Source organism: Hylobates moloch, unplaced genomic scaffold, assembly GCF_009828535.3.
Source record: "Hylobates moloch isolate HMO894 unplaced genomic scaffold, HMol_V3 SCAFFOLD_16, whole genome shotgun sequence".
NCBI lineage: Eukaryota > Metazoa > Chordata > Mammalia > Primates > Hylobatidae > Hylobates > Hylobates moloch.
The window spans coordinates 12299763-12325361 of record NW_026652291.1 but is presented as its reverse complement, the minus strand read 5'-3'; the positions used below and the strand labels follow the sequence as shown (position 1 = coordinate 12325361).

General features: G+C 45.3%; 3 protein-coding genes across 5 annotated transcripts; 1 reads left to right on the top strand and 2 right to left on the bottom strand.

Annotated features, from left to right (window-relative positions):
- Positions 1-2416: 2416 nt before the first annotated feature.
- On the bottom strand, positions 2417-4979 carry MOAP1 (modulator of apoptosis 1). The gene is made up of 3 exons (XM_032135039.2): positions 4890-4979; positions 4635-4790; positions 2417-4438 (listed from the first exon to the last, which is right to left on the bottom strand). The coding sequence occupies exon 3, from the start codon at positions 4316-4318 to the stop codon at positions 3263-3265; it is 1056 nt and encodes a 351-aa protein (XP_031990930.1). The 5' UTR covers positions 4319-4438; positions 4635-4790; positions 4890-4979; the 3' UTR covers positions 2417-3262.
- A 41-nt stretch (positions 4980-5020) lies between these two features.
- LYSET (lysosomal enzyme trafficking factor) lies at positions 5021-7165 on the top strand. Of its 2 annotated transcripts, none has more exons than XM_032135041.2 (2): positions 5021-5113; positions 6338-7165. In XM_032135041.2, the coding sequence occupies exon 2, from the start codon at positions 6354-6356 to the stop codon at positions 6747-6749; it is 396 nt and encodes a 131-aa protein (XP_031990932.1). In that variant the 5' UTR covers positions 5021-5113; positions 6338-6353; the 3' UTR covers positions 6750-7165. The 2 variants fall into 2 exon arrangements, with proteins under 2 accessions (XP_031990932.1, XP_031990931.1); XM_032135040.2 differs by lacking the exon at positions 5021-5113 and adding an exon at positions 5127-5566.
- Positions 7166-21128: 13963 nt separating this feature from the next.
- On the bottom strand, positions 21129-25579 carry GON7 (GON7 subunit of KEOPS complex). Of its 2 annotated transcripts, none has more exons than XM_032135037.2 (2): positions 25292-25579; positions 21129-22009 (listed from the first exon to the last, which is right to left on the bottom strand). In XM_032135037.2, exons 1-2 carry the CDS (start codon positions 25497-25499, stop codon positions 21915-21917), a joined length of 303 nt encoding a protein of 100 aa, XP_031990928.1. In that variant the 5' UTR covers positions 25500-25579; the 3' UTR covers positions 21129-21914. The 2 variants fall into 2 exon arrangements, with proteins under 2 accessions (XP_031990928.1, XP_058285513.1); XM_058429530.1 differs by lacking the exon at positions 21129-22009 and adding an exon at positions 24797-24906.
- Between the last annotated feature and the right edge of the window lie 20 nt (positions 25580-25599).

Sequence of the window (25599 nt, the reverse complement as noted above, 5' to 3'; positions counted from 1 at the left end):
CTCAGCCTCCTAAGTAGCTGGGACTACACGTGCCCGCCCCCACGCCCAGCTAATTTTTTGTATTTTTAGTAGAGACGGAGTTTCACCCTGTTAGCCAGGATGGTCTCCATCTCCTGACCTCGTGATCCACCCGCCTCGGCCTCCCAAAGTGCTGGGATTACAGGCGTGAGCCACTGTGCCCGGCCCTTGACCAAATTTCTAACCTTTTGTGCCCATTTCCACAAGTGTGAAACTGAGTTTTCCTAGATTGTGCGTTTTTTTAAATTTATTTATTTATTTATTTATTTATTTATTTTAGACAGGGTCTTGCACTGTCACCCAGTTGGAGTGCCGCGCTACGATCATGGCTTGCTGCAGCCTTGACCTCCTGGCCTCAGGCGGTCCTCCAGCTTCAGCTTCCTGAGTAGCAGGGACTGCAGGCGCACACCACCATGCCTGGCTAGTTTTTAAAAGTGTTTTGTACTTACTATTGTGTCTGGAATTGGTGGGGTCTTGGTCTCACTGACTTCAAGAATGAAGCTGCCGACCCTCGCGGTGAGTGTTACAGCTCTTAAGGTGGCACGTCTGGAGTTTCTTCCTTCTGGTGGGTTCGTGGTCTCGTTGGCTCAGACGTGAAGCTGCAAACCTTCGCGGTGAGTGTTACAGTTCTTAAGGCGGGGCGTCTGGAGTTGTTTGTTCCTCCCGGTGGGCTCGTGGTCTCGTTGGCTTCAGGAGTGAAGCTACAGACCTTCGTGGTGAGTGTTACAGCTCATAACAGCAGTGTAGACCCAAAGAGTGAGCAGTAGCGAGATTTATTGCAAAGAACAAAGCTTCCACTGTGTGGAAGGGGACCCGAGCGGGTTGCCACTGCTGGCTCGGGCAGCCTGCTTTTATTCTCTTATCTGGCCCCACCCACGCCCTGCTGATTGGTAGAGCCGAGTGATCTGTTCTGACAGGGCACTGATTGGTGTGTTTACCATCCCTGAGCGAGACATAAAGGTTCTTCACGTCCCCATCAGATCAGTTAGATACAGAGTATCGACACAAAGGTTCTCCAAGGCCCCACCAGAGCAGCTAGATACAGAGTGTCGACTGGTGCACTCACAAACCCTGAGCTAGACACAGGGTGCTGATTGGTGTGTTTACAAACCTTGAGCTAGATACAGAGTGCCGATTGGTGTATTTACAATCCCTGAGCTAGACATAAAGGTTTTCCAAGGCCCCACCAGAGCAGCTAGACACAGAGTGTCGATTGGTGCACTCACAAAACTCGAGCTAGACACAGAGTGCTGATTGGTGTGTTTACAATCCCTGAGCTAGACATAAAGGTTCTCCACATCTCCACCAGACTCAGGAGCCCAGCTGGCTTCACCCAGTGGATCCCACACCGGGGCTGCAGGTGGAGCTGCCTGCCAGTCCCACGCCGTGCGCTCGCACTCCTCAGCCCTTGGGTGGTCAATGGGACTGGGCACCCTGGCGCAGGGGGTGGTGCTCGTTGGGGAGGCTCGGGCTGCACAGGAGCCCACGGAGGGGGTGGGAGGCTCAGGCATGGTGGGCTGCAGGTCCCGAGCCCTGCCCCGCGGGAAGGCAGCTAAGGCCGGTGAGAAATTGAGCGCAGCGCCGGTGGGCTGGCACTGCTGGGGGACCCAGTACACCCTCCGCAGCCGCTGTTCCGGGTGCTAAGCCCCTCATTGCCCGGGGCTGGCAGGGCCAGCCAGCTGCTCCGAGTGCGGGGCCCGCCAAGCCCACACCCACCCGGAACTCCAGCTGGCCCGCAAGCGGCACGTGCAGCCCTGGTTCCCGCTGGCGCCTCTCCCTCCACACCTCCCCGCAAGCCGAGGGAGCTGGCTCCCGCCTTGGCCAGCCCAGAAAGGGGCTCCCACAGTGCAGCGGTGGGCTGAAGGGCTCCTCAAGTGCCACCAAAGTGGGAGCCCAGGCAGAGGAGGCGCCGAGAGCGAGTGAGGGCTGTGAGGACTGCCAGCACGCTGTCACCTCTCACTATGTTGCCCAGGCTGTTCTCAAACTCCTGGGTTCAAGCAATCTTCCTGCCTTAGCCTCTCAAAGTGCAAGGATTACACTGCTCAACCTTTCTTCAAGAGGATTAAACGGGAAAGTACACGGAGAAACTTTTAGTCCAATCTTCCAAGCAGCAGCATGCAATGTTCATTTCTTTCTTTCTCCTTCCAAATTTGACACACTGATACATCTGCACTACTTGCACTAATTTGTGCACTGTCTTGTTTCATCCCATTGTTTTACTGCTTCGGTAGAAGGTCCCTTCACTTAGAAAACAGTTTCCTACCCCTGAGCACCAAGAGGAAAGAGTCCAAGGAACTAAGTCTGTGTAGGTTCAGTGGTTTGCAGATTCATGCTTTGGGAACTCTATTCACATGAAATCTCTCTTGGAACCGTGATACAAACAAAACAGACAAAGTCATTTTGTTAGCATTCCTTTATTTTAGAAGTTCACACCTATAATTTTATAACAATCGTGAAAATGTTACTCAGAACTAGATGTTTTGATGACATACATAGCAGAAATCTGTGGTTCAAGATGGTCATTGCAAACTTAACCAATCTCAGCATTCTATTCCGCCTTTTGTTTTGATTGCACAGAATCAATATAATTCTGATTCATACAGAAAACAACTTAATATCTTAACCTCCGCTCAGGATCTTCATCATAAATGTAGGTCAATACATACCTAAAAATTGTCAATGATCCAACATGGTCACATGTGACATGCTACACTTGCACCTAGTACCAAACAAGCTGATATTTCAATGAGATCTGGTCAGCATATCTCATTGATCACCATATCTCATTTGTCACCAAGCCTGGCCAACCTGGTGAAACCCCGTCTCTACTGATAATGCAAAACTTAGCTGGGCGTGGTGGCACACGCCTGTAGTCCCAGCTACTTGGGAGACTGAGGCAGGAGAATAGCTTAAACCTGGAAGGCGGAGGGTGCAGTAAGCCAAGATCGCACCACTGCACTCCAGCCTGGGTGACAGAACGAGACTGTCTCAACAACAACAAAGATATTCACAAGGATGAATTTAAATAGGTAAATAGCAGTGTAGAACTACATCCTTCCTAGTCAATTACACCTTTAGGAGACTTTAAATAGGCATAGAAACGACAAAGGGCTTATACTGAGAATTGCACAAAAATGAGTTACTTGGCAGCACAAGGTAGGGATTGTATGTGTCACAAGAGTATATAGACTGTTCTACCTTCATGCTCTACTCATTGCCATATCCCTTCGTGGTTCCCTGAGACTCAGGTGAAATTACCTTCCAATACTGCCTGGAGAAGAGCCTCCTCCTCCTCAGCTGCCTCATAATCCTTTATTAGTACCAATAACTGCAAGAAACCAGGGGCTGGGCCATCCTCTGGCAGATTAAGCTCTCTGCGAATTGTTTTGTGGACTGCTCCAGCAATGACTTGGTCTAGGCGGGCCTGATTCACAGCATCTCTCTCAATTGCTCCTCTCTGTACCAGCTTCTGTAACAAAGGCTCCAGCCTTAGTACATAAGCCGACAACTTTTCCTCATCCTTCTGGTAAGTGGTTAGATATTTGACCTGCAACTCCCTAGGATTATCTGTAACCCCAAATACCTCCTCAAGAGCCTGCAGGCATTCATCGACAGTAATTAAAGGATTGTTTATCTTGAGGACACGAATAACATCAAGTGCTGGGCCTCGAAGGCTCTCTAGCAATCGCCTTCTCTTCTCTACATCTGGCACCTGCCACGCCTTTATCATCTGAGTAGTATGAAACATCCAGCGTCCAAATTCTTCTTCTCCTGGTTCTGGAGACTCCCTGCCCGAGAACACTCTCAGCTTTTTATACTTCAAGCATTGCAGGGCAGGCTGAAGAGCCTCTAATGCCTGTGCCAACATAGGGGCCCACATTTCTGGGATCATGCCCTGCTCTGGGTCTAAGGAGCCATTTTCATGTCCAAGAGCTCTGGTCAACTCACCCACTGTCATGCCCTCTCCCGCTAAAAATTCATTTAATCTGCTTAAAAATGTATTATCTGGGTCAGGAGGCTTAAAGATCACTCTCCAGATACCCCCTTTTCCCGGTATCTCCTTAGGGACGAGTGCGTGACTAGTCTCCGCAGTAAGCCCTACTAAGGCTACTTTCCTGTTCTCATCCCTCCTGAACATCCTTCCAAGCAGTCTGTACTCCCCCAAGGGAGCTAAACCAGCCTGCAGAGCCTCCTCGATTTCTGCCACACTGCAGCTCTGGGAGATGCCAGCAATCAATAGCGCTTTCCGAGGGTTCATGTCCATCCCCCTGCACCAGTCTTCTAAAAGCCTCAAAGTCATGGTGCCCGAAATAATAGACTTAAGTCCTAAATATTCCAGACCACAGGCGGCCACCGAAATTCAAAGTAATCCTCCGCGGTATCCCAGAGAAATCTTGTCAACGTGCCGAGGTCCAGCAGCCTGCAAGACAGAGCAGACAGGTTAACTAAAGATGCCAACGTTCAGGGCACGCGTGCAGGCCCCAAACCCCGCGCGCCCTGCCCCCCGCGGCGACGCCAGGGCAGCCGCACTGCGGCGCGCGCCCCTCACCCCTCCCAGCCCTGGTGCCTGGCGGATGTCGGGCCTGCAGGGCCGCTTCGGGCCCGCTTCCACTCACCGGGATCTACTGCTCCGTGCCCGCGTCCGTGCGCCGGCGGCCGAGGTGCCTGGCCGGGCCACGACGAGGCGCGGGAGGGCGGGCTCCCCTAGGCTCTGACGGACACTCGGGGGCCAAAGCGACCGATGCCGGTACTCCAGGTGCCTGTGGTGCTGTCTGCAGCGAGAAGTGATGGGGCGATGAGAGGAGTCCCGAGCGGGCACCAGGGGGCAAGGCTGAGGAGCGCTGAGTCGCCAGACCCAGACAGCCACCCACCTGAAGGGACGTGCCGCCACCCGCGCCGCCGGACTTGCGGCTCCAGCCCAGATTCCAGCTGTTTTGGTCTTGCTCGGGGAAGCTGCGCGGCGGGCGGGGGCGATCTGACGTCACGAGGGGGCGGGCCTCGGGGGCGGGGCGCGCGCGCTTCCGGCCCGAGCCGGAAGCCCCGACTGCGGCGGCATCCGGGACGGCGGGCGGGCTGGCCTCCCCGGGACAGGAAGGTGAGATCCGGGACCTCAGCTTTGCAAGCAGGCTCCGCTGGCGACCGCTGACTGGCGCTGGGCTGGTGGCGCTGCAAGGCGGCGAGGCCCGGGCCTGGCGCCGCCTGCGCAACCTTGGTCGCGGTGTGCCGGCGCTGCAGCGCGGCAGGGGGCGGGGCCGGCCGCCGGGAGGCCCAAGTGGCGGGGACGCCTCTCTGCCGGGTCAGGTCCTCAGAGCGGGTCTCCGGCGGCGGCGACGGGGGCCGGACCGCGCGTGACCCGCCGCAGTCACGCCGTTCTTAATCACTAGTAGCTGGTGCTCCAGGCTGGCGGCGCTCACCTTTCTCCTGGCTGGGTGACCCAGGGGATTTATTTTATGGTGGCTTTCTCTGAAATGCCAAAGCCACCCGATTATTCAGAGCTGAGTGACTCTTTAACACTTGCCGTGGGAACAGGAAGATTTTCGGGAGCATTGTAAGTGCTTAGGAGTTACTGTCTTAACTTGGGGGCTTGACTTGTAGCACCCTGCGTTCACGTCTGAAGCAGTACTGTTAAGCCAGAAAGTGTTTCACCTGTCAAAGTGAAATGTGCTGTGAGAAACTAGTTTAATTCCAGTTTCTGGAGGGCGGGTATTATGGACCTGTTTAAGTAGGATGCAGTGATTTATTCTGAGGGATTCCCGTTAAAAAGCAGAACTCAATATATACTGAAATCAATGGTTTTTTGTTTTTTTGTGTGTGTTTTTTTACTTGATTGTAACTATTACACAAAACAACCTTAAGTTTTACATTTCTTAATAGGTGTTTAATTATTTTAAGTCTTAGGTGTGTTAGTGGGATACTTTAGAATTCTTTTTTTTTTTTTTTTTTTTTTTAGACGGAGTCTTGCTTTGTCGCCCAGGCTGGAGTGCGGTGGCGCGATCTTGGCTCACCGCAAGCTCTGCCTCCCGGGTTCACGCCATTCTCCTGCCTTAGCCTCCCGAGTAGCTGGGACTACAGGTGCCCGCCACCACGCCCGGCTAATTTTTTTGTATTTTTAGTGGAGACAGGATTTCCCATGTTAGCCAGGATGGTCTCTATCTCCTGATCTCGTGATCCACCCGCCTCAGCCTCTCAACGTGCTGGGATTACAGGCATGAGCCACCGCGCCCAGCCCAGAATTCTTGGAGATAAAGCAAGTACATTTGGAGTAGTTGCCGTGACAGCATTACTAGACCCTAATTGTATTTTCTTTTTTAATTTGAAGGCACAGAGCATGGAGAATGATGAACTTCCGTCAGCGGATGGGATGGATTGGAGTGGGATTGTATCTGTTAGCCAGTGCGGCAGCATTTTACTATGTTTTTGAAATCAATGAGACTTATAACAGGCTGGCCTTGGAACACATTCAACAGCACCCTGAGGAGCCCCTTGAAGGAACCACATGGACACACTCCTTGAAAGCTCAATTACTCTCCTTGCCTTTTTGGTTGTGGACAATTATTTTTCTGGTACCTTACTTACAGATGTTTTTGTTCCTATACTCTTGTACAAGAGCTGATCCCAAAACAGTGGGCTACTGTATCATCCCTATATGCTTGGCAGTTATTTGCAATCGCCACCAGGCATTTGTCAAGGCTTCTAATCAGATCAGCAGACTACAACTGATTGACACATAAAATCAGTCACCGTTTTTTCCCTACGATTACAAAACTGCCAGTCCTATATGGGGTCTGATCACAAGACTGCAGTTTCTTCACAGATCTCAGGAAGTTGTGGTGGGGCAGAGGCTTTTTAAAAACATGTGATTAGGGGGCTATCTTTATCTGAATAATAATGAATTTTTAGGTAAAACCTGAGGTAGAGTACTACAAAATCATGTTGATGACTTCAGATTTTGGAAGTTAAATCGTGTCTGTTATTTGCATTCTTTAGAAACTTGACTAAGTACCTGAATTCATATTTCTATTCTACTGTGCAACATAGTGATGATTCAGAAATTTTTCCTTTGGGGAAAAAAAATGAGTATGAACATTTCCATTATGTTAAATGTAAAAAGGTCCAGACGTGATCATAAAATTTAAATTTTATACAATTACTTGGCTTGCTTTAAAATTCTTCACACTTAAAACACCGATTCATTCTATCGCAGCTAAGCCAGCTGTTTATACTTGCTGTCAGCTTATGAGGCATTGCTAAAAAATTATTGAGGAAATGGCTGTCTTGATAAGCAGAATTTGTTCCTCTTGGTAATGGCTAAATTATTATTAATGCTTTTAATGGTTTTATTTTTTATATTTTTCTTTTTTGTGGAGAGTGGGGTCTCGCTATGTTGCCCAGGCAGGTCTCTAACTCCTGGGCTCAAGCTTTCCTCCCGTCTCTGGCTCCCTAACTGCTAGGATTACAGGTGTGAGTTACCATGCCCAGCTATTTTTAATTAAAAAAAATTTTTTTTCCATGACTTGTGACACAGTCTCAGGAGGCCCTGAGAACGTATGCCCCAATGACACTGGTTTAGAAAACTATCTGGGAAGAAACTAAGTGTTAAATGTTGAAAGTAGAAATAACTTACAAATAGAAGATGGAAACAATGTGTTCAATGAAAATCTAGCAGGTTATTTATTAATTTATTTATTTAAATTATTATTATTATTTTTGAGACAGAGCCTTGCCCTATCACCCAGGATGGAGTGCAGTGGTGCAGTCTTGGCTCACTGGAACCTTCGGCTCACTGCAACCTCTGCCTCTCGGGTTTAAGCGATTCTCTTGCCTCAGCCTCCTGAGTAGCTGGGATTACAGGTGACCACCACCACGCCTGGCTAATTTTTGTTATTTTAGTAGAGACAGGGTTGCAGCGTGTTGGCCAGGCTGGTCTCAAATTCCTCACCTAACTAAGGTAATCCACTTGCGTCAGCCTCCCAAAGGCCTGGGATTACAGGCATGAGCCACCATGCCCAGCTGTATTTATTTATTTTATTTATTTTGAGATGGAGTCTGACTCTGTAGCCCAGGCTGGTGTGCAGAAGTGCGATCTCAGCTCACTGCAACCTCCACCTCCCAGGTTCATGCTGTTCTCCTGCCTCAGCCTCCCGAGTAGCTGGGATTACAGGCACCCACACCATGCCCAGCTAATTTTTGTATTTTTTAGTAGAGACGGGGTTTTACCATGTTGGCCAGGCTGGCCCAGAACTCCTGACCTCAAGTGATCCGCCTCGGCCTCCCAAAGTACTAGGATAACAGGCATGAGCCACCATGCCCAGCCTATAGCAGGTAATTTAGTCCAGTCCTTATCAGACGCATGAGACCCCTCTAAAAGATGCTATCAAATCATAATCTTTCTGATTTTCTTTTCTGGCCCAAGGTCAGGTCATCAAGGCAGTAGGTTAATTACATGAAGATGTGTTCCTTGTACCTTCTCCTTTGCATTTGTACTACCTCACATCTGGTACTAATACAAATAACTAAAACATGGACACAGTAGAATTTCTTTTCTGTGTGAGATCAAGATATATTTTTATACAGTTATGTCATTAATACTGGAAAACATTTTATGCTTTTAATAATCTTAACACTTTTTAATGCTTATTCCGTTGGGCCCTATTCTAAGAGCTTTATGGAAATTAACTAGTGTAATCCAACAACCCTATAAGATGGCTATTATTATCCAGATTTCACAGATAAGGAAACTGAGGCAGAGAAGTCAAGTAACTTGCCAAAGGTCACAGCGAGTAGAAGAGCCAGGGTTATAACCAGGCATTCTCACGCCTTCGTTACTAACCACAGAGGCATAGTGCTTCTCACAATAGACAAATGTTTCAGCACTGGGTACTCTTTGCCCAGTCATGCCAAAGAATGGAAATGGTAATATTATTGACAAGTTTTTCTCCATTTGTCTACTAGAAATCTGAAAGTTTCCTAGCAACCTCATCTTTCCACTACATCTGACTGAACCCGAAAGGAAGGCTGAGTATTCCATAGGAAGCTTTTACTTAAAAGATGAAGCAGGTACCTTTGTGATGCAAAAGTAGCAGATCAGATCCTTCAGATAAATTAGTCTCATTTATCTCACTGCCTCCAAAGGTCTAGTTACTGACATATCTTTTGATACAACACATGGAATCCTCAAAGTAAGCAGCAGTTTGAAATACTTGTTTTTGTGAGGGTCAGATGACCAAATCACTTGCATCTTTTAAGTATTCAGTATGCATGTGACAGGCATTGTTTATGAGTAATTTACATTTATTCTTCACAACGGCCCTGGGAGGCAGGTATTGTACTGCTGCTAGTGTCATTTTACAGAAGAAACCTGAAACACATAGGAATAACTTGTCCACAGTCACGTAGCCAGTACGTGAAAGAGCCAATTTGAACCTAGGATGTTGGCTTCAGATCTCCAGCTTTTTTATCATTCTATACCGCTTCTCAAAAAGGAGAGTAATTTGAAGGAAATCATCGAGAGTTTCCAGTTTTATTAGTCTTGAGGCAGTGATTTAAGAAAATTATTTCAGTTTTGTTTTGTTTTATAAATGCTTTATGTAGGCTGGGCGTGGTTGCTCACATCTATAATCCCAGCACTTTGGGAGGCAGAGATGGGAGGATAGCCTGAGCCCAGGAGTTCATGACCAGCCTGGGCAACATGGCGAGACCCCATTTCTATTAAAAAGGGGTGGCTCATGCTACTCCCAGCACTTTGGGAGTCTGAGGCAGGCAGATCACTTGAGGCCAGGAGTTCAAGACCAGCCTGGCCAACATGGTGAAACCCTGTCTCTACTAAAAATACAAAAATTAGCCAGGGCTGGTGGTCCATGCCTGTAATCCCAGCTACTCAGGAGGCTGAGGGAGGAGAATCGCTTGAACCCAGGAGGGAGAGGTTGCAGTGAGCCAAGATCGCGCCACTGCACTCCAGCCCGGGCCACAAGAGCAAGATTCCATCTCAAAAAAAAAAAAAAAAAAGGTTACGTAATGCAAGGTTTGTGAGGTTGCCACTGGTATTGCGAAGTTTTCTTAATGAAGTCAATTCATCTCTTTTTATACTTCAAATTCTAGTATTTTGGGATTTGGTAAGCAAATGTTCAGTCCATCTCTGTCTTTCAAGATTATATTGCCTTTTGCCTTGATAGAAGAAATAGTGAAATAATTACAGTAGGATTAATGTAGTAAATTCAGTATTTCCAAATGTAATTACTGAATTTCAGATTGCAGGTTTAATCTGCTTTTTGATTAGCAGCTATTGAAGTTGTGGATTATTTCTAGTTTGTGGCTATTTAATGGTTCAAAGCATTTTTTAGGTAAGATAAAGAGGGAAAAGTGAAATATATTTTTTAATCTGTTGGCTCTTGGATTGAGGAAGAGGTTGAAATTGATGGTTAGGAGACCTGTGTGTGATAGCAGATCATCATTTTTTTTTTTTTTTTTTTTTTTTTTTGAGACAGAGTCTCGCTCTGTCGCCCAGGCTGACGTGGTCTCGGCTCCCTGCAACCACTGCCTCCTGGGTTCAAGTGATTTTCCTGCCTCAGTCTCCCAAGTAGCTGGGATTACAGGCACACGCCACCACACCTGGCTAATTTTTGTATTTTTAGTGGAGACGGCGTTTCGCCATGTTGGCCAGGCTGGTCTCAAACTCCTGACCTCAGGTGATCCACCCGCCTTGGCCTCCCAAAGTGCTGGGATTACAGGTGTGAGCCACTGTGCTCAGCCCATTTATTTCATGTTCACATCACAATACAAAAAGCAGTGAGTACAGGATTACTTAGTGAGATGAATGGCAAATATATTAAGTGCTTCAGGGATTTTAGGGAGTGGACAAACATTCTAGGATTCATAACTAGGAAACACTTGCTTCCAGAGATGAGAAAAATAGAGCTATATCCTACAATGATTTGATAGGTGATTTTATTTGCAACTATATGTGAAATGAAGTAATCCTGTTGAGACTTTTCACCAAAACATGCCAGATATTTTATTTTTTCAAAAGTGCCAGTATAGGGAACAGAAAACTGAATTACAGAATCATGTAATTCATGGAGCTTTAGTCCCCATGTAAATTTTCTGGTTTTAAAGATGCTGCCAGTTTTTAAGTTGTCTCGTTGTTTAGTATTAAATTGTTCATAATACCAGTTTTAAAGTAAAAGTTGTGATTCCCCAAAGGTTAGAATTTGGTTCTTTTTCAAAATTTGTATGGTTAACAGAAAGCTTTTCTTTGGGGAAGTGCAGCCATCAGATAACGTGCTTCTATGAGTAACTGTACCCACAAAGTCATGGAACCAGCATATTTGTTCATGGTGAGTAGGGTTAGTCTTTTCTTTTTTTTTTTTTAAAGATTATCAGCTGGGCGTGGTGGCTCATGCCTGTAATCCCAGCACTTTGCGAGGCCGAGGCAGGCAGATCACTTGAGGTCGGGAGTTCGAGACTAGCTTGATCAACATGGTGAAACCCCATCTCTACTAAAAATACAAAATTAGCCGGGCGTGGTGGTGCATGCCTGTAATCCCAGTTACTCGGGAGGCTGAGGCAGGAGAATTGCTTTAACCCGGGAGGTGGAGGTTGCGGTGAGCTGAGATAGTGCCATTGCACTTCAGCCTGGGCAACAAGAGCGAAACTCTGTCTCAAAAAAATAATAAAAATAATAAAAAAAGATTATCTAGTGTTGATTCCCATCTTGATGGATTTAACATTCTCAATCTCCAAAACACTGGCAGAAAAACTTACAATACCATGTCTCATCTTTGCAGCAAATATGTACCATCACTTAATAAATTTTCCAACATGAAAAGAAGTGCCATATAATTTTGGACCATGGTTGGGAATCATGATGCATTCGTATTTATGCTTTGCTCTAAGGCAGTGAATAGGTCTTAGACTGTGGCTGTATGTACATTAGAATTACCCAAAGAAAACTTCTTACATTTAAACAATGCCAGGGTCCCTTTCCAACCAGTTACATCTCTGGGATGGACCCCAAGCAATCTTCAAATGATTCTCTCAGGGTTGCAAATCACTGGTCCATGGGTTTTTATGTGCCATTTACCAAAAACTCAACTGTCATGAGAATTGTGCTTGTCTTTGGAACAGCTTCAACAAAATCGTTGCAGTTTAATTCACCCTAGCCATCCTAATTGCAAATCTTTAGAGTTGTCTCTTTTGATTTTGAGTCCTCTCCTCCAGTTTGTCCTGAAAATACTTCTATCAGGCTTTTGCCTCCCACTCTACCAAAACTGCTGTCCTGTCAGGAAGTTGCTGGTCACTTACACATAACTAAATCCAATGGTCAAGTCTCAGTCCTCAAATTACTATTACTATTAGTTTTTGACACTCCCTGTCCTTGAGATACTTTCTTCAGTTGTCTTCCTGACCAGCACTGTCCAATAGAACTTTAGCAATGCTGGTGATGTTCTGTATCTTTGCTGTCCAGATCAGTAGCCAATAGCTACCTGAAAGGGGCCCTTGAAATGTGGCTAACATGAGCCTGGCATGTGGCTCACACCTGTATGCCGACAACTTGGGAAGCTAAGGTGGAAAGATATCCTGAGCCCAGGAGTTCAAAGCTACGGTGAGCTATGATCGCACCACTGCACCCCAGCCTGGGCAACAGGGTGAGATCCTGTCTCTAAAAAAAAGAAATGCAGCTAATGTGACTGAGAAACTGAGTTTTAAATTCTAATTAAATAGCACATGTGCCACCATGTATTAGATGGTCCCATTCTAGATATTTAACTGGTTTGCCTTCTTCCTCACCAACTTTTTTTTTTTCCTTCTTTTTTTTGAGACAAGCTGTTGCTCTGTTGCTCAGACTGGAGTGAATGCAGTGGTGCGATCTTGGCTTACTGCAGCCTCCATCTCCCAGGTTCAAGCAATTCTCCCACCTCAGCCTCCCAAGTAGCTGGGACCACAGGTGCATGCCACCACACCCGGCTAATTTTTGTATTTTTAGTAGAGGTGGGGTTTCACTATGTTGGCCAGGCTGGTCTCCAACTCCTCACCTCAAGTGATCTGCCTACCTCGGCCTCCCAAAGTGCTGGGATTACAGGCATGAGCCACCACTCCTGGCCCTCAGCAGCTTCTTAAGTCTTTGCTAGATCCTTGTTGGAGATCTGCTCAACCTCTAAATGTTGGCGTGCCTCAGTTCTTTTTTCTGTGTGTACTACTTTGGACATCTCATCCGTGGCTTGTGGCTTTCAATATACGAATTTGCCAGGCATGATGGCTCACGCCTGTAATTCCAGCACTTTGGAAGGCCGAGGGGGGCAGATGACTTGAGGCCAGGAGTTTGAGACCAGCCTGGGCAACATGGCAAAACTCTGTCTCTACTAAAAATACAAAAATTAGGCGGGCGTGGTGGCACGTGTCTGTGATCCCAGCTACTTGGGAGGCAGATGTGGGAGGATCACTTGACCTGGGAGGTGGAGGTTGCAGTGAATGGAGATTGCACCACTGCACTCCAGCCTGGGCGACAGAGCAAGAGCTTGTCTCAAAATAAATAAATATACAAATTTATGTCACTAACTTGGATCCCTCTCCTGAGCTCCAGACTTGACTATCCAGTTGCCTGCTTGATAGGCCTTGACATGGTGCTTGGTAATATGTCTTACCAGGCACATGAAATTGAACCTATTCAAATCTAAGCTGCCAATCTCTCCACCCATCAAAATCTGTTCCTCGAGTTTCCTACGAGTCTGTTATTATCCCTGTGGCCAGGGGGATCCTTTTAAAATGTTACTACTCTCAAAAATCCTCCCATAGCTTCCCTGGTCAGGAGTTTGAGACCAGCTTGGCCAACATGGCCAAACCCCGTCTCTACTAAAAATAAAAAAATTAGCAGGGCATGGTGATGCATGCCTGTAATCTCAGATACTCAGGAGGCAGGAGGCAGGAGAATCACTTGAGCCCAGAAGACGGAGGTTGCAGTGAGCTGAGATCACGTCACTGCACTCCGGCCTGGGTGATAGACCAAGACTCTGTCTCAAAAAAAAAAACTAACATTTACTGTTAAATACATAGTACAGTCTGTCCCATCTTCTAGTTTGGTTGTTGCGCTCTTTCATATTTCAGCATGTAGGGGTATATTACCTTCAAGGCCAAGATTTAAAATGAGTATCTCAACTTATTTATTTATTTTAGATCCAGGGACGGACCAGAATTTTTTTTACCAACAGTTCTTGTAATATTGGTTGTCTTGGAATTTTCTTTTTGTTTTTATTTTTAGAGATGGGGTTTCACCACATTGCCAGACTGGTCTCAGAGTCCTGGGTTCAAGCGATCAGCCCACCTTGGCCACTCAAAGTGCTGGGATTACAGATGTGAACCACCACGCCTGGCCAATTTTCTTTACTGATGCAGAGAAAAACACATTCACTAATAAGGTTTAAGTGGTGGTTAGAGTCCCTGAGAAATTCTGAAGCGGCAATCATGAAGATAATGGTTTTTTAAACCACCTAACATGCAGCAAGTATCACAGCTCTTTTTTTTTTATTAAGAGATGGGGTCTTGCTATGTTGCCCAGGCTGGTTTCAAGCTCCTGGGGCTCAAGCAATCCTCCTGCCTCAGCCTCCCAAGGTGCTGGGATTACAGGTGTGAGCCACCATGCCTGGCCAAGTGTCACAACTCTTAGAGCTACAGCACACAATTCCAGTACTCTGGTGTTCAATATCTTGGACTCATAAAGAGCTCATTTAAACTACTGTTTCTAGACGTTACTTCTATCCCCAGTAGAATTTTTGGCATTGGAATAAATCTCTATTTAAAACTGCACCCTATGGCCTGTTACTATCCCAATGTTAGCTGCTACTTTTTAAAAGATTTAAATAGAAGCTTACTGTCTAACTTCAGTTTCCTGGGCCATGTCTTTAAATAGAGCAATTCTGATCGCAAAGGTCACCTGAGAAGTGGAGTACTTACAGCAACATTGTGAAACTCATTTTATACTTTGAAAATAACACACTGGCTATAGGGCCATTGTTTTCAAGGTTAGGCACGTAAGTTTCAGAAATACCTCTTCTCTTTTTTTACGGTATCTTATTTCTCAGCCTCCCAAGGTGCTGGGATTACAGGTGTGAGCCACTGTGCCTGGCCAAGGTGGCTCTTTTTTTATGGTATCTTATTTCATATTTAGCCCAGCTCTCCTACTCTCTGGAAGTTGCATTATCATTCTTTTTCTTGTTTTCTTTTTTGAAACAAGGTCTCACTCTGTTGTCCAGGCTTGTCTAGGACTCCTGGGCTCAAGGGATCCTCCCACCTCCCCCTCCCAAAATGCTAGGATTACCAGGGAGAGCCACCGTGCTGGGCTTTTCCTCCTCCTTCTGACAAAGTGGTTGGATGGGAAATGTGGATTTTTTTTGCTTTGCTTTTAAAGTCTGAACTGGTTATTTTTTGCCCTGAATTACTAACATGACAGTGTTTTAAACTGTTAATATGGCTGCTCTGTTCTTATTAAATCTAAAACATAACTTCGTAAAATTGAAAATTGAAACTTTTGGCTGGGTGAGGTGGCTCACACCTGTAATCCCAGCACTTTGGGAGGCAGAGGTGGGCAGATCATGAGGTCAGGAGATGGAGACCATCCTGGCTAACACGGTGAAACCCCATCTCTACTAAAAATACAAAAAAATTAGCCGGGCGTGGTGGTGGGCGCCTATAGTCTCAGCTACAAAAAATCTTTATAAGCAATTCCTTGTATGAACTATTGTGATTGGTAGTTGAGCACCACACAGTTCAAAACTATATCCATACTGGTGATGGGTGCAGATAAACATGTTTGGGGAAATTAATAACACTACAATGTAAAAATCCAGAAACCATAGTGAACAGTATTAGTAAAGGTGATTCATAATAAATAAAATTTCTGAACATTCTGTAAATATGGTCAAAATAAAAACAGGGAAAAAGTATTAAGTATTTTTAGCACAAATGACTAAGAACAAATTCTTTTATGTAGATCCCTTATATACTAGTCAGGAAAATATAACAGAAAAATAGGCAAAGGAAAGGAACCACAAGATCACAGAAGAAATACACATGGCTTTTCAGTGAAAAAAAAAAAAAGTGCACTTCAAATAAATTAACATTAAAACCACAATGCAATCCCATTTTTTTACTTTTCAGATGGAAAAATCAACAGTTTTGATGCAGTATTGAGCTGGAAAGGATGTGAGGTCTATAATATATTGATGGTGAGAGTGTAAATTGCTATAAGCTCTTAGAAAGTCAAGTTGACAATTCTGTTAAAATATTAGCCCAGGGGCGGTGGCTCACGCTTCTAATCCCAGCACTTTGGGAGGCTGAGGTGGGTGGATCACAAGGTCAGGTGATCGAGACCATCCTGGCTAACATGGTGACACCCCGACTCTACTAAAAATACAAAAAAACAAAAAAAACAAAATTAGCTGGGCACAGTTGCGGCCGCCTGTAGTCCAGGCTACTTGGGAGGCTGAGGAGGGAGAATGGTGTGAACCCAGGAGACAGAGCTTGCAGTGAGCCAGATGGCACCACTGCACTCCAGCCTGGGCGACAGAAGGATACTCCGTTTCAAAAAAAAAAAAAAAGTTTTGTCATAACACATAGAGGTTGATGACTGAGTTAAAAGCTTAGGTTTTCAGGTTGTCTTTTTTTTTTTTTGAGACGAAGTCTTTGCTCTGTCAGCCAGGCTGGAGTGCAGTGGCACAATCTCGGCTCACTGCAACCCACGCCTCCTGGGTTCAAGCAATTCTACTGCCTGTCTGCCTAGTAGCTGGGATTACAGCTGCACACCACCATGCCTAGCTAATTTTTTGTATTTTTAGTAGAGACAGGGTTTCACCATGTTGGCCACGCTGATCTCAAACTCCTGACCTCAGGTGATCTGCCAGTCTTGGCCTCCCAAAGTGCTGCAATTACAGGTGTGGGCCACCACGCTCAGCCTCAGGTTGTCTTATGTATGTATCTTATTGCAATATAAGAAATGATAGTCTATACTTATATTGATTGAACAATTTGAGAAACAGTTGCATCTTTAGGTTATATAGAAACTAGATAAAAGTACTACATAATAAACTGAGGGCCACAGACATCTCCAACTGATTTTCTCATTTGGAAGAAAACATAAACTTTATTTCCTTTAAAAGTACAGGCTTTTTCAATTAAAAAATTCAAAAGTTCTCCTGAAGCAAATGTTTAAACTGAAACCTAAAGGATAAGTAGATAGAGAAAGGAGGTCATTTGACCCAGGATTTGAAAGGCAACTAGTGGCGGAAGCATAAATCCTCTGAGTCTAAGCTGGGCATGGTGGCTCAGGCCTGTAATTCCAGCTCTTGGGGAGGCTGAGGCTGAAGAGGATCACTTGAGGCCAGGAGTTAGAAAACAGCCTAGGCAACGTAACTGAGACCTCCCCCGTCTCAAAAAAAAAAAAAAAAAAAACAGCCAAGCATGGTTGCGTGCACCTGTAGTCCTGGCTACTCTAGAGGCCAAGCGGGAAGATTGCTTGAGCCCTGAAAAATCTTGAGCTATTGAACTCAAGATTGCTGGAGCCCTTGCCTTCCAAATGAGTTTGAAGTTGCAGCGAGCTATGATCATGACACTGCACTCCAGCCTGCGTGACAGAGACCATCTCAAAAAAAAAAAAAAAAAAAATCCTCTGATTCTGAATGCCCATTTCTAAACGGAGAGGCGGGGGAATTGATTTCCTCACATACTTTTTTTTCCTATTTTTCCAAAGTAAGTTTTTCTTCCCAAAAAGGTTTAAATGTCTTAAAATTAATTTTGCACCAACCTAATACTATAGCCAAGCAACCACAACCTATTATAAAAGAGTAAAAGTTCTCGTCCTTGGCCACAGAATTCTATTATTAAAATAAACATTTCTTACTGTGACGCAAAAGGACTTACTTTTAGAAAACACATCTATCTTGCATAAATTCCATATGTTTCACATTTTAAAAGATTTATCTAAGTCTAATGTCAAGCTTATTTTTAGGTAGGATTGTGCGGTTGACTTTCCTGTTCAAAAGTAAAGTTGGAGCTGTTTCAAAGAGTAACTTTATTCTGCTTGCCTGTGGCTGTTTGTACCACAGAAGGCAGATTTGTCAGGTGTGGTGGCTCATGCCTGTAATCCTAGCACTTTGGGAGGCCAAGGCAGGAGGATCGCTTACAGCCAAAAGTTTTAAGACCACCCGAGGCTACAAAGCAAGCCCCCCATCTCTACAAAAAATTAAAAAATTAGCCTGGCAGCTGGGCACGGTGGTGCACACCTGTAATCCCAGCACTTTGGGAGGCCAAGGTGGGTGGATCACCTAAGGTCAGGAGTTCAAGACCAGCCTGGCCAACATGGTGAAACCCTGTCTCTACTAAAAATACAAAAATTAGCCAGGTGTGGTGGCAGGCACCTGTAATCCCAGCTACTTGGGAGGCTGAGGCATGAGAATCACTTGAACCTGGGAGGTGGATGTTACAGTGAGCCAAGACCATGCCATTTCACTCCAGCCCGGGCAAAAAGAGTGAAACTCCATCTCAAAAAAAAAAAAAAAATGGCCGGGTGCAGTGTCTGTCATCCCAGCACTTTGGAAGGCCGAGGTGGGTGGATTACCTGAGGTCGGGAGTTTGAGATCAGCCTAATCAACATGGAGAAACCCCATCTCTACTAAAAATACAAAATTAGCCTGGCCTGGTGGCGCATGCCGGTAGTCCCAGTTACTTGTGAGGCTGAGGCAGGAGAATCGCTTGAACCTGGGAGGTGGAAGAAGTTGTGGTGAGCCAAGATTGCACTATTGCACTCCAGCCTGGGCAACAAGAGCGAAATTCCGTCTCAAAAAAAAAAAAAAAAGGAAATAAGATGAAAAATAAATTAGCCTGGCATGGTGGCACACACCTAGTGCTTGGCTGCTTGGGAAGCTGTGGTGGGAGGATCACCTGAGCCCAGGAATTCCAGGCTGCAGTGAGCTGATTGTGCCACTGTACTCCAGCCTGAGTGACAGTGAGACCCAAGAGCAGCAGCAGATTAGACAACTTGGGAAAGCATTTCTTCTATACTGGTCCATCTTTGTCAAACATATGGCTGGGCGACACAGCGAGACTCTGTCTCAAAAAAAAAAACAAAACATGGCTTACTTATGAAGAAGACAGTATTAGAATTGAAATCAGTATTAAAATTAATTAAAAGATCTTATAAATCAGAACCTAGAAACACTGGGACACAAACACAAATATTATCTTGAAATTTCTTTTTTATAACCACATTTTCCAAAGGAGGAAACATAAAATGTTCAGAGAAAAGGTTCAGATATCAATTTAACAATGTGATCTCTTTTCAGTATACACAGGTAAGTTTTTTTCTTTTCTTTTTTGAGATGGAGTTTCGCTCTTGTTGCCCAGTCTGGTGTGCAATGGCACCATCGGCTCACTGCAACTTCTGCCTCCTGGGTTCAAGCTATTCTCCTGCCTCAGCCTCCCAAGTAGCTGGGAATACAGGCATGTGCCACCACACCAGGCAAATTTTATATTTTTAGTAGAGACGGGGTTTCTCCATGTTGGTCAGGCTGGTCTTGAACTCTCGACCTCAGGTGATCTGCCTACCTCGGCCTCCCAAAGTGCTGGGAATACAGCCATCAGCCACCGTGCCCAACCAGTTTTTTCTTTAATGATTGTATAGAGATAACAGTACTAAAATAAGTTAAATATTAGAAACATCAGTATAAACTAAACAAAGATAATTTCTGACCATCCATAACTTTTCCTAGTTGGCATTGTTTTGATTGCCCAAGAGTACTTAGTGGAAGGCTGCTGTTCTAAGTAAAACAATATTTCAAGGATATGAAAAAGTATGTAAATTGAGTTTCACTTAAATTATTTCACAATAAAAGTGATTCATAAAAGTTGATTAGGCCGGGCATGGTGGTTCACGCCTGTAATCCCAGCACTTTGGGAGGCTGAGGTGGGCAGATCCCTTGAGTCCAGGGATCTGGACAACGTGGTGAAACCATCTCTACAAATACAAAAAAATTAGCTGGGTGTGCTGGTGCATGCCTGTGGTCCCAGCTATTTGAGAGGTTGAGGTGGGAAGATCACCTAAGCCTGGGACTCGGAGGTTGCAGTGACAGTGAGCCGAGATCGTGCCACTGCACTCCAGGCTGGGTGACAGAGTGAAACCCTGTCTAAAAAAAAAAAAAAGAAAGAAAAAAAGCCAGGCGCGGTGGCTCACGCCTGTAATCCCAGCACTTTGGGAGGCTGAGGCAGGCGGATCACGAGGTCAGGAGTTCGAGACCAGCCTTACCAACATGGTGAAACCCCATCTCTACTAAAAATATAAAAATTAGTGGGGTGTGGTGGTGTGCACCTACAATCCCAGCTACTCAGGAGGCTGAAGCAGGACAATTGCTTGAACCTGGGAGGCGGAGGTTGCGGTGTGCCGAGATTGCACCATTGCACTCCAGCCTAGGCGACAGAGCGAGACTCCATCTGAAAAAAAAGTTGACCCTGGAAAAAAAAAAATTGACCTGGCGTGGTGGCTCATGCCTGTAATCCCAGCACTTTGGGAAGCCAAGGTGGGTCGATCACCTGAGGTCAGGAGTTCGAGACCAGCCTGACCAACATGGTGAAACCCCATCTCCACTAAAAGTACAAAATTAGCTGGGCATGGTGGCACATGCCTGTAATTTCAGCTACTTGGGAGGCTGAGGCAGGAGAATTGCTTGAACCCAGGAGGCAGAGGTTGCAGTGAGCCAAGATCGCACCACTGCACTCCAGCCTGGGCAACAAGAGTGAAACTCTGTCTCAAAAGAAAAAAGAAAAAAAGTTGATCTTCTCTCACCTTTTATCAGCTTAAAAAAAATCTAAAGGCTATTTATGTAACCCAGTTTGTCAATGGTTAGCTCTGTAATCTGAGGGCAAATACTTATCCTTAGATTTATCTCTGAAATAAATCACATAATTTGTAAAGTTACTTCCAACTCTAAAATTCCATGAGTATTTGTATTTTACTAGGTACATGCTACTTGATTTCTTTGCATTGAAGCTATCTAAATCAGGAAGGATGCACAGCAAATAAAAATGCCTTAGTCCCACTGACGAGCAGAAAAGAAACACACACACATACATATTTTAGGAATATATATTTTTAAAAGGATTCAGTAATCTTTTTAAAGCAAAATCAAAGTATGGCTACAGGAGGAGAGGAAATATCCAAATTGTAATCAATGCAGATTGTTTACTTAAGGCCTTATATTTGTACCTGTATACATACCATATCACAGCACAAAAACATACCCCATATGGCTCTCTTAAGGTACATGATAAATCAGATTAATGCACATTCATCAAGTGGCATCATCTCAGGATATCTGTATATTTGACGTGGGTATGAATTCAGGGTTTCCTTGGGTCTCTTTCAAGGACTCTCCTTTCTCTTCAGTATTTCTATTTCCTTATTTTCCTTCTATTTATGAAAAACTGTTACATTTAATGCCCAATTTTCACCACTTGTTCATGTCAGTTCTCTGAAATGTTACTGCCTATGAACCGTGACATGTACTCTTTATAACAGAACCAGAAGTTAAAAGATGTAGACATCACACAAATCAATGATTATTTTAAAAATAGAAAACAATGATAAAAATTCAGTTGCCAACTTAGAGGATTTTACACATTATGAAGTGTTCTATTTTCCTTCCAGGGTCTGAAATTTATTTCTCAAGAAAACAGATTTTATTTCTAAGCCTTTACTATGTTTGCTAGAAACAGAAAAACCAGTTTTCTCTTTGACAAAATTGTCCCAGGAGAACAACACAAATGCTTTTCCAAATTAGAGCGTAAGTCTTCCTTAAATGTCCTAGTGTGACAATAAGGATACAACAGCCATCTTTTAAATGTCATGAAGGCTATTGTTAAGACGGTGTTTTTGGCCATTTTGCAGATGGTCCATCGAAGTTAGTTCTGTTATCAATGTTATTTTCATCTTCTGCATCATCTTCATCATCACCTTTTAAAATAAATATTTGTTGTATGACAATACGTTCTATGGTTGAAAGAAATATATATAGCTAAAGTGGTTGATAACGAGACCATTTCACTTTAGGGATTAATAAAAACATGCACAGTTTAGATTAAAATGATTTTGAGAATTTCAGTGTTTAAAATCTTTATTTTCTATCACTTTCCTCTTTGGAAATATTAGTTCATTCAACATAAAATCCACTCTTTTTTTTTTGAGGTAGAGTCTTGCTCTGTTGCTAGGCTGGAGTGCAGTGGCGCGATCTCAGCTTACTGCAACCTCCACCTCCGGGGTTCAAGCGATTCCTCTGTCTCAGCCTCCCAAGTAGCTGGGATTACAGGCACGCGCTACCACACCCGGCTAATTTTTTGTATTTTAGTAGAGACGGGTTTTCACCATGTTGGCCAAGATGGTCTCGTTTTCCTGACCTCGTGATCCGCCCGTCTCGGCCTCCCAAAGTGCTGGGATTACAGGAGTGAACCACTGGAGCCGGCCAAAATCCACTCTTTTAAAGTGTACGGCCTAGTGGTTTTTAGTATATTCACTAGCTTGTGCAACCATCACCTAGAACACTTTCATCACTCCAAAGAGAAATGATATTCCCATTAGCAGTTGCTTTCCATTCCCCTCAGCCTTCAGCAACCACTAATCTACTTTTTTCCCCCTTATTAGCGATAGGGTCTTGCTATGTTGCCCAGCTAGACTCAAACTCCCAGGTTCAAGTGATCCTCCTGTCTCAGCCTCTAGAGTAGCTGGAACTACAGGTGCCCACCACTGTACCTGGCTCACTAGTCTACTCTATCTCTATGGATTTGCCTATTCTGTACATTCATATAAACAAAATCATGTAACATGTACCCTTTTGTGTCTGGCTGTCACTTAGCATAATGTTTTCAAGGTTCATTCATGTCGTAGCACATGTTAATACTTCATTACTTTTTATTGCTAGTAATATTCCATTGTATGGATATACCACATTTTGTTAATGCACTCATCAGTTGATGGATATTTGCATTATTTCTATTTTTTAAAATTATCATTCTTAGAGATGAAGAGATGAGGCCTCACTCTGTCCTCCAGGCTGGAGTGCAGTGGAGCAAGCAGCCCACTGCAGCTTCAAACTCTTGGGTTCACGTGATCCTCCCGCCTCCTAAAGGTGCAACACCAAGCCCAGACAATTGTTGTTTCCACATTTTAGCTACTATAAATACTGCTGTTATGAACATTCATGTGTAAGTTTTTGTGTGAACATACGTTTCCAGTCCTCTTGGGAGGACTACCAGTGGAACTGCTGGGTCATATGGTAACTTCTTGTCAACTTTTTGAGGAGCTACCAAACTCTTTTTCCCAGTGGTTACACTGTTTTACATTTCCACCAACAATGTACAAGGTCTCCAATTTCTTCACATTCCAGCCAACACTCGTTGTTGTTCTTTTTGATTATAGCCAACATCCATATTCCATCCAAGATGGAAGGAAAGTACAGTTTAAGCCCTTCTTACAGAATTGTAAATCCTGACTCTAATATTTAGTTCTTGGGTTTTTCAGCTCAGGACGGTTAAAATGTACCTGCCTGGCCGGGTGTGGTAGCTCAAACTTGTAATCCTAGCACTTTGGGAGGCTGAGGTGGGTGGATCACGAGGTCAGGAGTTCAGGACCAGCTTGGCCAACACAGTGAAACGCTGTCTCTACTAAAGTGGTGGGGGCCTGTAATCCCAGTGTAGGAGGTGAGGAGATCGTTGACCGGGGGCAGAGTTGCAGTGACCAAGTTGTGATGATCCAGCCTGGGCAACAGAGGATCCATCTCAAAAAAAAAAAAAAAAAAAAAAGTACCTGCCTATTTCTGCATTCCAGGCAATTTTTTAAAAATAATGCAGTTAAACTTCATGTTTCTACTTTCTTTTTTTTTTGAGACGGAGTCTCGCTCTGTCGCCCAGGCTGGAGTGCAGTGGCGCAATCTCGGCTCACTGCAAGCTCCGCCTCCCGGGTTCACGCCATTCTCCTGCCTCAGCCTCTCCGAGTAGCTGGGACTACAGGCGCCCGCCACCACGCCCGGCTAATTTTTTTTTTGTATTTTTAGTAGAGACGGGGTTTCACCGTGGTCTCGATCTCCTGACCTCGTGATCCGCCAGCCTCGGCCTCCCAAAGTGCTGGGATTACAAGCGTGAGCCACCGCGCCCGGCCCATGTTTCTACTTTCAAACTGCACCTACAAAACTGGAAAGGCAAGGGAGTCTCTGGGAGTTAATACGTGATAAAATTAAGTCTGTCTCAGTCTTTGGAACCCATTCCTACTCTGCGATAGATTGTACTCTTCCAAATATGTCTGTAGTTTGACACCTGATAAAACTCCTTTTTATTCAACACCCAGCTCAAAAGTCTTATCCTTTCTGAAGCCTTCCTAGGGTCTCTGGGTTTGCACAACAGTTACAGGGGGCCATAGAACCACTTTTTTTTTTTTTTTTTTGAGACGGAGTCTCGTTCTGTCGCCGAGGCCAGAGTGCAGTGGGGCAATCTCGGCTCACTGCACCCTCTGCCTCCAGGGTTCAAGCGATTCTTCTGCCTCAGCCTCCCGAGTAGCTGGGACTACAGGGGCGCGCCACCACGCTCAGTTAATTTTTGTATTTTTAGTAGAGGCAGGGTTTCGCCATATTGGCCAGGCTGGTCTCGAACTCCTGACCCCATGATCCGCCCGCCTCAGTCTCCCAAAGTGCAGGGATTACAGGCGTGAGCCACCAGCCCGGCCCACTTTCACTTTTAATAAGAGTGTCTTCCTGTCTAATCCCCTTGTGTTTCACAAGGGCAGGAACTGAGTCGCATTCACCTCATTCATTCTTCCTCCAGGGCTCAGCTCAGGGTTTGGCACATAATAGTAGGCATTCGACACTTTTTTTGTGAAATAAATTAAATAGTGATGAGTTGTGGAAACGCTTGAGTAGAAGCAGCCCAAATAAATATGGTGATAAATGCCAACAATTTTTATTTTTTAAATTATTTTAAAAATAATAATAGAAACGGGGTCTCGATATGTTGCCCTGGCTGTTCTGGAACTCCTGACCTCAAGTGATCCTCCTGCCTCGCCCTCCCAAAGTGTTGGGATTACAGGCGTGAGCCCCACTTCGCCTAGCCCGCCAAAAATTTTTGGATGCAATTCTTCTTTCCTCAAGGCTCACTTTGTCCAAGTCTGCCACTCTACACGGGCTCCCCAAGCCAATTTCCCCTGGGCGCCCGCCCCGTCCTCCGGTCGCTGCAGCACCGTCTCAGAGCTCACCGTCCAAGGCCTCGTCTGGAGCCGCCGCCACCCGGTGCTGCACTTCCCCCTGTACCAGGGGGTCGAATAATTCCGTTACCAGGTCCTTCATCTGGGCCACGCCAGACAACAGGCCCTGGAAAGGGTCGCCGTCACCCGGCGCCTCACAGGACACCCGCAGCTTCTGCGGCTTCCCTTCCTGCCCGACGTACTCTCCCAGCAGCTCCATGGTGACCGCTAAGCTTCCAGAACACGACACCGGGAAGCGCCACCCGGAGACGGAAATCAGCCCGCGGCCGGCGCAGGCGGGAGAAGGGAGAGGAGTGACA